This window comes from Martes martes (genome assembly GCF_963455335.1).
Source record: "Martes martes genome assembly, chromosome: 10".
Classification (NCBI taxonomy): Eukaryota; Metazoa; Chordata; class Mammalia; order Carnivora; family Mustelidae; genus Martes; species Martes martes.
Window position 1 is genome coordinate 48,644,099 of NC_137898.1, and position 12,594 is coordinate 48,656,692.

At 52.7% G+C, this 12,594-nt stretch overlaps 1 protein-coding gene across 1 annotated transcript in view; it reads right to left on the reverse strand.

Annotated features, from left to right (window-relative positions):
• MICAL2 (microtubule associated monooxygenase, calponin and LIM domain containing 2) overlaps positions 1-12,594 on the reverse strand; it is a 208,423-nt gene that overhangs the window by 59,865 nt on the left and 135,964 nt on the right. Inside the window, exon 27 of the mRNA XM_080814900.1 lies at positions 2,610-2,790. Within this exon, the coding sequence (XP_080671026.1) occupies positions 2,610-2,790 (181 nt within the window). The remainder of the gene's footprint in view (positions 1-2,609; positions 2,791-12,594) is intronic.

The window sequence follows — 12,594 nt, forward strand, 5'->3', positions numbered from 1 at the left end:
CTATGGGACTTGCTAAACTAAAATGTACGTTCCCAGGCCTCTCTTCCAGAATCTGAAGGCTCCAGACTTCATGAACTAGCTGTCTGCACGGCAGTATCCATATTCATCCCTCACATTCTTCCCACACCTACTCCAGTCAGGTTTCTGATCCTCTTATTGGAAAATCCAGAGGTCGCTCTTCCAGATTCTCCATTCTCATCTGAAACAGTGAACCACACTCTCCATCCTGAAACTTCTTTCTTCTCTTAGCTTCCACAACTCAGCCTCTCTTGGTTTCTCTCCTTCCTGGGTTTTGCCAGCATCTTCTCTGCTTGCCCACGGAATGTTCAAATGCCTGAGGCTCTCATCCAGGCTCAGCTCTTCTTTATCTAGGAGAAGATAGCCTCTTTTTTTTTTTTTTTTTTCTGAAGAAACATTCTTACTCCACAGGTGACTCATCAATGCACTCGGCTTTCATAGCCTCTATGTGCCACTGGCCCCTAAATCCTGTCTCTAGTCCTGCCTCCCAGAAACTTCTCTGTTCTACTGCTTGCTTGACAGCTGTGCAAAGACATCTCAAACCCCACAGGTCCAAAACAGAACTCTTGATTTTCTCCACAGACCTGCATCTTTCCCCAAATCTTGTACTACTCAAGGCTACTCTAGAAATGACTGTACCTTTCATGCAGTCACCTGGCACAAAGTCTGGGAGTCACCTACTCACTCTCACCTTCACTGTTTAGTCCATTATCAAATCTCCTCCCCTGCTCCCAACCTTGGTCCAAGTCCCTCATCTCTTACCTGCACCACAGGCTCCCACCGGGCCTCCCTGCCTCCCCTCCCACCCACCTCTGCCCCACCCATTTTCTGTACCAAGCCCTGCTGATCTTTGGAAATCATAAATAAGATGCCACTCTCTGGGTGCCTGGGTGGCTCAGTGGGTTAAAGCGTCTGCCCTCAGCTCAGGGTCCTGAGATTGAGCCCCACATCGGGCTCTCTGCTCAGCAGGGAGCCTGCTTCCCTTCCCCTCTCTCTGCCTGCCTCTCTGCCTACTTGTGGTCTCTGTCTATCAAATGAATAAATAAAATCTAAAAAAAGAAAAAAATGTCATTCTCTGACTTAAGAATTATCTAATGGCTTTCAATAGGACCTAGAATAAAGTTTAAAGTCCTTGTCCTATCTTACTCAGCCTTACTTTCTGGTATGATATCTTACTCTTCTTCCCCTCCTTGTGTGCCAGCCACATTAGAAGACATCAGGCCCACACTTGCCCCAGGGCCTATGTACTCTACTGCTTGGATGCCACTTCCTCCGTCTTCACATGGCTGTCCCTTCTTGTAAGCAATTCTCAGGTTAAATGTCACCTCCTCATGGAGGCTGTGGTTGTTTGTTTGCAGAGTACTGGCAATCATCCCCCTCCTAGAGCCACACCCTTTTTCAATGGAACTTAGCAGCTCCTCCCATAATGGCAGAGCCAATTTCCCCACCCCTTGAATCCCGGCTGGACTTGTGACCATGCAGATGTGATAGGAGCAGCCAAGACCTCAAGAGACTTGGCGTGATTGTGCCTTCTCACAGGACCCTGTGAATAAGCACAGGCTGCCTGTTGGAGGTTGAAAGACCCATAGCCCAGTAGCCTCCTGGCACCCCAGCTGACAGCTAGCCATGTTCTAGTAGGGGGACCCTGCTGGCCCAAACACACGGGAGCCCACTGAGACCAGAAGAACTGCAGGACTGAGCCTGACTGAATTGCTGGCCCACAGAATGGTGAGTAGAATAAGCAGTGGCTGTTGGGTGCTTTGTTACTCAGCATGATGATGAGAACAGATAACCGATACGAAGGCCTTTCCTGGCTTCCTGATTGAAAGTAGCTGTCTAGTCACTATCATAAACTCCTGTTTTATTTTTCAACCTGTAACAAAGGTGAGATTTCTCCTGTTAACTATTTACTCGTTTGCTGACTGTCTACCCAGTTTGAACAAGAGCCCTGTGAAAGCAAGGCCTTTGTCTTGTGTGGGTCACTGCTATATCCTCAGAGTCTAGTACATAATGAGCCATTGGTCCCTCTTGCTGGTTGACCTCCTGGATGAATTCAGTGTCTGGGGGTGGCCTGGAGTCAGCAGGAGTGCTGATGACCACTCTGGGTGGTTCTGGTAATGGCGGTAAGGATGGCATTCCGAGAAATACTCATCTAGGGCAACAGGGCTTCACTTCTCATGCCTTCTCCTGCCCCCGGCCCAGCCTCCCCATCACCGTGCACTGCCATCTTACATTTTACTGTGACAGTGATGCCCACTTGGCACCCCTTGCTGCAGCCTACATCATAAGTGCCTTTTGGGGAGAAGATAGTGGGGCCAGAGCCTGTCCCTTCTCCGAGAAAACAGCAATTTCTAACACTTATAGTGCTTATTATATGCCGAACATTGTTCTACGTGCTTTATGTATGTTAATTGTTAGATCCTTACAATTGTCCATGAGACAGGTGATACTACTGTCTCCATTTTACGGATGAGAATATAGAGGTACAGAGAGGTCACGCGGTCAGTGAGTGGAGAGGAGACTAGTCCGTGAATGCTGTAGCTCTTGTCCAGTCCCTCTTCTGTCCCCATTCTGCAGCAGCCTGAGCATACCTGCTGTCATCACTGGTGACCAGAACACGCACAGCCATCATGTCTTGTCCAACTACATCCTCCCCAGGACTGATCTTCACTGAGGTCCACTCAGAGGGCAGGAGAGAGGTGGCTTCACCTTCCACATCACTGGGCTCTGGCTCCAGAACACTCTTGGGCTTCTTGGGGGAAGTTGGCTCATCTGCTGGGAGGAGAAGAGGGTCTAGAGAGATGATGGGAATAAATGGGCCCTATAGGGTACCTGCTTCTCATCCAGAAGATTGGGCAGGCTGCTGGGGGTGGGGAGGTGGGCAGGGAAGCAGGCTTTGGGTCTACTTGGACACTCCAAGACTGATCTTCTCGTCCTCTGTTCCTACCATTTAGTCTATCAGATGCCCCAGGATTTAGAGCACCTCTGTATATAGGACATGAATACACACATCTCATTTAGTCCCATAGGAGGGTCCTGAAATGTTCAGAGGGAGCCCCCAGGCCCACCAATCTCTAGACTGCCATTGTCAAAATCACAGTGTCCAACATACTACTAAACCTGGTGGCAACTTCTCCATTCTTGTCTTGACACATCAGAAGCATTTGACCCAGTGGTTCATTCTCTCCTTCTAGAAACAACTCTCGTCTCAGCTTCTAGGATAACACAGCCTGGCTCCCTTCTCCTCAATGGTTGCTCTCCTTCCTTCCTTGTTTCTGTGCTGGGTATACCTTTCCCCGCACCCCCCAGCCCCCGAACTGGTAACATTGGAAGGCCTCAGGGCTGTCTTTGAATCTCTTCTCTTACTCATGCCCGTGATAATCTCATTTGGTCTCCTGGCTTCAAATAACCCTAGATAACAATGCCTCACTCCTACATCTATATTTCCAGCCTGGACATTTCTTCTGAATCTAGGCTTATATATTCCATTGCTTCCTTGGCCTCTCCACATGGATGTCTAGTGGACACATCAAACTCATGTCTGAGCGGAGCTCTTCAGCCATGCTGCTCCCCAACCCCGCTTCCCCCATAGCCCTCCCCATCTCAGTCAATGGTGACCTTGGCCTTCCAGCTGCTCAAGTCAAACACTTTCACAGCATCCTTGACTTCTCTTTTTCTTTCATTCTTCACTCAAGTCATCAACCAATCCTACCGGTTCTACCTTCAAAATGGGTCAGGAATCCAGTCACCTGTCACCACCTCCTCTGCTACCACCCTGACCCAGCCACTGGGTCTCCCTGCTTTCCTTCTTGCCATGCTCCCCCTGCCACTCCCCAGTCTTCTCAGCACAGCCAACCAAGTAACTGTCCAATGCAAGTCAGATGATGCTCCCCTGCTCCACACCCTCCAATGCCCCCTGTGACCTCATCTCCCACTACTGCCCTGCTATCTGCTCTGACCACGTGGCCACCCTACTGTCCCCCCATCTCAGCCCTGTGTACTGCTCCTGCCTCTTCCTAGGGAATGCTATCCCTGGACAGCTTCCCGCAGGCCTTGCTCACTCACTGCCTCAAGTCTTTGGTCAAATGGCACTTTCTCCAGGAGGCCCACCCTGTCATCCTATTTTAACTGCAACCCATGCCCTCAGCACTCTCTGTTCCTCTTTATTTTTATTCATAGCATATCTCACCTTCTAATAAACTCTGTAACTTTCTCTTTTGTTTATTGTGTCTCTCCCATGACTAGGACATAAGCAATGATTTGTGTCTGTTTCCTTTCTTGCTAGAATGGTACCAGGTAAGGAGTAGATGCTCGATGAATGCCTGTTGAATGAATCAATGAATGAGTGAGCAAAACAGGCTACCTGAGGCCAGGTCCATTTTGGCCACAAACTAGCTGGGTGGCCCCTTCTCTGGTCACAGTGGGACAGGTGTCTTTTCTTTTGATGGCTGACACCTCACTTGCACTTTGTTCCCTCCTCACCAACCCCCCTCCAAGGACCATCACCTCCTCTTCCCTATGCCATAGACATCTATGTCTCCTGGACCTTTTCCATCAGTATTTGCATGTGCTGAAGCCTCTCCCATTTTAAGGAAACTATTTTTAACCCAATTCCCATGCCTGGTCCCTAGCCAACCCTTTCTCTTCTCCTCCTTACCAGGCAATCGTCTTGGAAGAGTCTGCTGCTCTCACTTTTTCCCTGTGCACCTTCCCTCACTCAACTCCTCAGTCCCCTACAATCCTGCCTATGTCTCCATGACTCCCAAACTGTGTCCCCCTAAAGCCCTCGGTGGCCTTCTTATTGCTAAGTCCAATTCACAAGCTCTGGGGTCCTCCTGCAGCTGCTGCAGCCCTCAGCCCTCCCTGCTCTGGGCACCCAGTTCTCTCGCCCCCTCCCTGGCTCCTCCATCTCAGCCACCCAGTCTCTAAGCCCTAAATGTTGGGTTCTTCCCACCTCCACCAGCAGGAGGCTGGCAACTCTCTAACTACATTTACCATCGATGAAGATAACTCAAGAAATTTTTATTTTTACGTGAAATGCCTCATGCTTTAAAAATATTGTACAAATCAAACAAAACACATCTCCGGGCACATGCGGCCAGTGGGTGGCCAGCTTGCCACTCTCAGCATACGTGCACGCTTGCTTGTGCATGCGCATTTGCACACTTCTGCACGGGTGTGCCTGTGCGTGAGAGACACTGGTAGAACAGGCGTGTAACTGGATGCTTGGCTCTGTAGTAGTAGCTGTAATAATATATTAATAATAGGAGCAGCTGACTTTTATTGAGCACTTTCATGGAGAAACGTTTTAAGTGTTTAAGGCGTACTAAGTCTATTAAACTTCAGAGAACCTTCTAGACAAGTATTATTATCCCCATTTTGCTGATGAAAAAACAGGTGCACAGAGAGGTTAAGACATCAGAGGATGGGGATCCGTCTGTATGGCTGTGAGCAGAACAGAACCACAGACACCAATGGGCGTGACCTTTATTCTGGGAGTTTGGGCTGGATTATGTTCCTGTTTTTCATCCCCTCTCCATAACAGAGCTGTGCTTTTTTTTTTCTGTGACCTTGAAGTCCTTCCTACAAGGGGTGGTTGGTAGGCCTCCTTGCCCAATTGACGTGGGACTTGGCTGTGACACTTGCTTTGCCCAGTGGAAACGAGTGGATGTGACTTAAGCAGTGGCTTCAAATGACCTTGCTGTTTGGCTAGTGCACCCACACTCTTGCTAGTTTGTCATGAGAAGAGCTTGTCCCAGGTGGCTGCTGCCCCCACAGCCGAGGTCCCTGACTGTGGACACAGGGAGCATATCTGAAGCCTTGCCCAGCCAGTCCCATGGGAGCCCGGACCACCCTGACCCCTATAGCCTGAAGCAGAGCTGCTCGCCGACTGCACAGACCCACAAAAATAGATGCTATGAGCCCTAGCAATTCAGGAGGCTTATCACACAGAATTACTCTATACCTGCTTTATACCTGAGTTCAGGTGCGTGTGACTCAGCGGGCTGCACAGAGACCTGTATGGTCAACAGATGCCTCTTGGCCTCCTCTGACCCAGGCCTGTGCTGGGGATTTGGAGATGAATCAGCCATGCTCTGCCTTGAGGGGTCTCCTCCCATCCCGGGGGCGGGGGATGGGGCATATTCACAGCTGCCTTATCAGGGAGACCATCTAAGAGTCAGGTGAGACAAAGTGAAAGGGGAGGGAGATCTGACATCTGTACAATGAACACTTAGGTGGAAGGCACCATTTTAATGGGTTAAGGATGAGTAGGATCCGAACAGAGAATGGAGAGATGATGTTCCACGGGATGGACCTCTGTGAGCCAAACCAATGAGGAAAAGCACTACCATCTGCATGGGAACAGAAACCACATCCCCGTTGCCGGAGGGCAGGAGAGTGTATGAAAGAAGCCAGTGGGACGTCATCCCATTGATGTGGAACCAGAAAGGGCCTAAAGGACAAAGTGAAGCGTGCAGAGCAGCGCCCAGAAGTTTGGAAGCTGAAGACGGGCATCATCTGAGTGGCCTCATAGAAAGATGGCTCTGGTTGCTGAGTGGAAGGTGGACCGGAGGACCCACCAGGTGGGGAGTGGGAGACCAGGGAAAGGGCCATGATAACCTGGAGGAGAACGAAAGGCTGAGCATGCATGGCCGGAGAAGAGGGGAGCGAGGCCGGCGAGAGCAGCCCGGGGGATCAGAGCAGCTACGGCCAGTGGAGGGGAGCTGGGCCAGGCTGTGGTGACACCACCTCAGGGACCAGGCAAACGTGAGGGAGACGCCAGGGGTCTGCTTGCACCCTCCCTCCTCCTAGAAAGTCTTGACCTGCCCATCAGGGCCGAGGGGATGGAATGGGGTAATGGCTCAGGCTGGAGGGGTGGGGACATGGCTGACCCATGAGCCCTTGGGACAGCGGGGTCAGGACCAGCGTCTCTCACCATGAAGCCCAGTATCAGTGGAGGGGTTGGGGCAGGGGGAGATAGAGACTTGGAAAAAAAGAAGCTGGGACTTTCTCTGGTCAACACCTCCCTGAGGTAAAAAAGCCCCAAAGACAGACATCCTCTTCCCCTCTCTTCTGCCCCCCCAAGGCCTGGGCCAAAGGCTACAGCTGGGTCTCTGGGGTTCGGTGCTATGCCCCAGAGTAAGTCACTCCTCTCAAGCTCCTCCTTCCAGACCCTCTCTCATTCCCCGGGGACTCCTGTCTGCACGCACAGACCAGCAGCCCCAGTACAAGCGATGGGAGTAGTCTCAAGGCAACGAAAGCAACACCAACTCATCCTCAAGGCCTTTATCCAGGCTCAGTGTCTCTAACATCCCGAGAGCCCAAAAGGTCAGTGTTGTCATCTTCACTGCATGAGTGCAAGACCCTGGTGCCCAGAGTAAAACTCAGCCATAGCCCCCCAGTGAGTCAGCCGGATCGGCCGCCACAGGGACACACAGTGGCTTTGTCAGGCGGCCAGGCCAGGGGAGCGGCCAGCTGTGCTCACCTGCCCTGCCTCCCCTGGGCCTGTCTGCAGTTTGTCCAAGATTTTGCCAGAGCTCTCTATTTCTATAGGGAGAAGTCAGGTCTGCAACAGGGGGGCGGAGGGGGGGCTGCCCGGGGAGGAGGTGTGCAGGGTGGGGAGGGAGAAAGATCCAGCAGCAACCTGGCCTCCTGCAGGCAAGCAGGTGCTCTCATAGCCGAGACTCTCGGTCTCCTACCAGTGCTCCCTGGGGAAAGAGGTTATGCCAGAGGCAAAGCCAGCAGTGTCTGTCCTCACACGCTGCCCCCAGTAGCTGAGACCCAAGGCCTTTACCACGCCAGACTCCTGCTACACTGTCAGCACGAAGACCCTGGCCCTTGTTCTGCTGGTGAAATTGTTTCTGTTTTCACTCTAGATCTGGAGACCCTTCCACTCTGCCCCAGAACCCACGCAGAAAACAAAGCAACAAGTTCTCCTGTGTATCGTTATTAAGTCCATTTTACAGATTAGGAAACTGAGGCTCATTTGTCCAAGGTCACACAGCTCCTAACTGTCAGAACAACTTCTGGCTCTGGGCTTGGAAAAACTCCCTCTGCTGTCTTGCCCACGTTCTCTCCGAAGAAACAAATTTAAAAAGGGCCATGAAACTAAGTCTGTCGGGATCTAATCAGGAAAATAGAACACAAGCCAGAAAGTTCCACAGAGAGAAATACAGGAAACCCAGCAACAATGGTGTTTGATGAGCCGAAAAGCCAAGGGCAGATCAGGAGGCAGCCCAGGGATAAGCCAGAGCGGGAGGACACCAGCTGAAGGGATGGCAGGAGGAGCCACTGAGTCCAGAGGCCAGGATTGCCAGGCAGGAGTGGATACCATGGGGAAGACCCAGCCACTGCCTGGGATGCAGAAGCCGGAGGAATACCTAGGCTTCTCCCTCCATCCCACCTTCCACCTCCCACTGGTCAGACGGAACAGGAATCAGGTGCCGGAAGCCTGGGAAATGTAGTTTCCAGCGAGTATACATCACTACAGAGCAGAGCAGGGGAAGGCAGGGAGGATATCTGACAGCAAACAGGCAAATGTCTGGGATATGGAGCACAGGGCAGTCTCCCCAGCCCCTTGTGAGGTGGACAGGGACGAGGGAGGGGACACTGACAGCCCCCAGCAGGATAGGAGGGTCTTGGGAAGGGGCCTGGGTCAGGCGTTCCCTCCACTCACTGCCAGGGGCTGGCACAGGTGTCAATGCCCCTACCAAGGTCCTGCACAGCACATGTCCCCTTTGAAAGATAAAGGACCAGGTGCCTAACAGGCTGCAGCTGCCATCCTGGGGCTTCTGAGGGTGACACCCCAGAGTGAAGTGCCAGGAATGCTAGTTTCCAAGGGTCTTCAGGCAATGAGAAAATTGATGGGGAGCCCTGGCCCTCGGGTGGGGCTGTCCTGCCCTCCTGTAGTCTTGCCAGGCACCTCCAGACTGAGTGTGGGAGCCCCTTTGTGTGCACACGTATGTACTCCCAGGCCTGTGTGCGCTCCACTGTCCTGAACCAGACTGAGCAGCACCGTTCGAAGGGCCCTGCCTGGCCCCGGGGCAGCCTCTATGCAGAGACCAGCTCAGGTGAAGCCAAGTGGGGGTGGGCATGGGGGTGGGTGGGGGGCTCAGCCCTCCCTGGCTGCATGCCCCTCCCTCACGGCCTCAGCAGGGCTGCCCTGCTCCTGCCTCGGAGCCCTTGGCCTTGATGCAAGGCCAGACAGCAGGGCAGCACCGTCCGCAGACAGACCCGGAACCTGGGGTGAACACGCAGAGCAGCAGGGCCTCCCCCTTCAGGGACCAGAGGGGAGGGAGCTCGTGGTACCTTCCCGACAGCTCAGCGGACCTCCAAACAGCCAGCTTTTTCTCCTTTCCTTTTGCAAACAGCAGCAGGTTTGGGCCTTAGTCCTCCGACCTTGACTCTCTTCTTGCCACGGATAGGAACTGTGTCAGGCCAGCCCTGGGCGTCCAACTTGGGGCACGGTCAGGATCTACACTCAAGATTCTCTGAACGAAGTTGGGTGGGGAGGAGTCTAAGTTTCAGTTAGGAACCCCAGCAGCAACCCAGGGAATTGGAAAGGGAAGGAGGCTTGGGGCCCCGGTCCTTTGCTCCGGCACACGCCCCATGACCTCTGCTCACAGCTCACCTCAGGGCAGGTGGGAATGGCAGGCACCGCTGCAGCGTCCTGACAAAGTCCTCACGGCCAGGGGACACGCCGGGCCTGGCTGGGCCTCATGCTGGTGGTGGTGGGAGGAGGGAGCTGAGCTTCTGGACACTTCCAGGCCCCCCAGGATCAAGAGGTTGGCTTCTTTGTCTGGGTAGTGGTGGGGGTGTACCCCTGCTTCCTCAGTCCCCCTGCTTCCTCAGTCCCCCTGCAGCCTGCCCTCTCATGGTGTCAGAGACAGTCGCAAAAAGACTAGACTCAGGAGGTCAAAGGCAAGTTGAGCCAACCACATGCCATGGCAACAGAGCTCCCCCACCCCTCTGCCACCTATTGTCTCAAACAGGCCACCTGGATTCCTGTGTCAGGATCCCAAGCATGGGAGCGGTTGTGTGTGAGCAGGTGGCCTGGGCCTCAACACCCAAGGGCATCCCACTGGAACTGCTCTCTGTGGCCAGCCTCAGGCCTGCTCCCATGGGCCACTCAGGATGGTGAGAGATGCATGTGAAGGTCGTGCCTCTTGGAAGGCAAAACTCCAGTAAAATCGAGAAGCTCCTCTCCCAATCAATCAAAGGGCTCTGTGGAGGCAGCAGGACGCACAGTGTCATACTTCTCCTCCAGGTCCTCCTTTCTGAGCCATGAACTGATGTCAGCAAGACCTTCCCAAGACAGGCTCCATAGTCTGGGGTCCAGGCCAGAAGTCAGGGCCCTTATTTATTCTATGAATGCTTACTAAGAGTCCACTCAGTGTCAAGCACTGTTGTACCTGTGGGAGCATATGAATGTTCAAAAGAAACAAAGATCCCTGCCCTCGAGGAGTTTATGTTCCAACAAGGGGGGCGGGTACATAAACAATACACATCATCAGTAAGACATAATACAGCCAGAGACGGTAAGCACTCTAAAAACCTGAGTAGGTGGCGGGTAAGGGGGTCAGGACAGCTAGGAGCACGGGTTGCGGATTGCGGTATTAAAGGCAGACCTCACTGGGAGGGAGATGAGCAAAGACCTGAATAAAGGGTGGGGCCAGTGGTATGGACTCTAGAGAAGGGTGTTGTTGGCAGAAGGAACAGCCAGGGCAAAGGCTCTATGGCAGAGCACGCCTGGTGTTGGAGGAGGTCAGCACCACTGGGACACAGCAGATGGGAGAGGGCGGAGAGACAGCAGGTCAGAAGAAGGGGGTCCGACCCTCCAGAACCATCTGAGCCTGCTGTATGCATTGGCTTTTACTCTGAGTGAGCCGGGAAGCCGATGGAAAGTTCTGAGCAGAGGACAGAGCTAAGTTCTGAAAGGATTACTCCAGCTGCTGTGTTGCAAATGGGTTGAGTGGAGCAAGGTAGCACCTGGAGGGGTGGGGGGGGCGCATAGGAGACCACTGCAGTAAATCCAGAAGAGAGGACAGTGTGTGGGGGGGGCACTTGCATGGGGGTGGTGACAAGTGGACAGGTTCTAGCTGTGCTTGGTTGGGATTCGTGGGTGGAGTGGGTGTTGTGCCAAGAGAGAGAGTCAAGAATGACTCCAAGGCTTTGGGCTGGGCAATGGGAAGAACGGAATTGCTGTTTCCAGAAACCGTGAAGGCCAAGGGTAGACAGAGTCTGTTTCAGGGGAAGGTTAGGAGTGGGAAGTGGGTATTTAGGCTTCTGAGACCCTGGGTACAATCTACGCGGAGGTAACAAGTAGGCCGCCAGAGACAGAGCTAGAGCCCCCTCTGTCTTCGCTGAGACTCAGAAGTCACTAAACCAAACCAAAGTCTTGCTGGCAGGTGGCATGAGGAAAGGGGGACCCACAGCTGAGGCTGAGGTGTCTGAAGGGAGGTGACCAGTTACCTTCAAGAAGGGTGGGAGGTCGGAAAAGGAGAGAAAAATCGATGGCGCCGCCCAGTGTGAGTTGAGACCTCTGTGTAGTGGCCAACCTAAAGATGGCCTGTCGGGTACGCTGATCTAGAATGATCTAGAATGCCCACGAAAGTCTTTCCCGCTGCGCAAAACCAGGAAGGTACCATCCAGAGCTCAGTGAGACAGTTCGTGCTGCCCTGAGAGCCTTATCAGGAATGTTCCTCCATTCTACTGCCACAAAACCCTAAGTCAGAAGCACCCGTTTCTAGAAGGGACTTGCCCAAGGCCACTGAGTCCATACACAGTGCCGGAGTCAAAGCTGGGTCTCTGGCCAGGTCCAGGGCCTTCCCACAAGCCGAGGCTCCCTTGACAGTGGCAGATGATTCCTGGCCGGGGCTGGTGACTCTCCGTTCCTTTACAGCTGAAGATGCTGCTCTAGGTCACATCAGACAACTCCTGTAACACCAAGGTTCCCCTCAAGGTGGCCTCGAGGAGGTGAAGAGCTAACAAGGTCCTGCACACTAGAGGCTTGGCCCCATTCCCAGCACGGGAGCAGAGGCGGCGGGGGGGATGCTTCGTCAGTGACAGCCGGGCCCAGGGCAGTCTGAGCAACAGTCACTTTTTTTCCTTATTGCAGAGATTAAAGAAAAAGCTGTAAAAGGGAATGAGTTCATGGAAATAAAGGAGAACAGCCCACCCACTCTGCACGACCCACTTACTCTACTTAATACTCAGGGTGCACGGAGACTGATTTCTCTGGCTGGATTATTTCTCTAAGCTAAATTCCCTGGGGTAGGATTACTGTGCTGAAAGGTCAGAGCCCTTTCACGGGTTTTCATCACTGCTGCCATATTGTTTTCCGGAAAAGACTGTCCCCATTTCCTTTCCTTTCTTTTTACCCAAGACTCTTTTTTTTCCCTTACAATCAATCTACTTCGCTTCTTCTTTACTAATTCAGTAGGTAGGAGATAATGAATTTACATTCCTTCGAATGTAATTGTTATAAATGTTCGTTTTTTTTTTTTTTTGCATTTACTTATTTAATATGACTGAATGAGAACTGTCTATTCATGGCCTTTGCCCATTTATCATTGG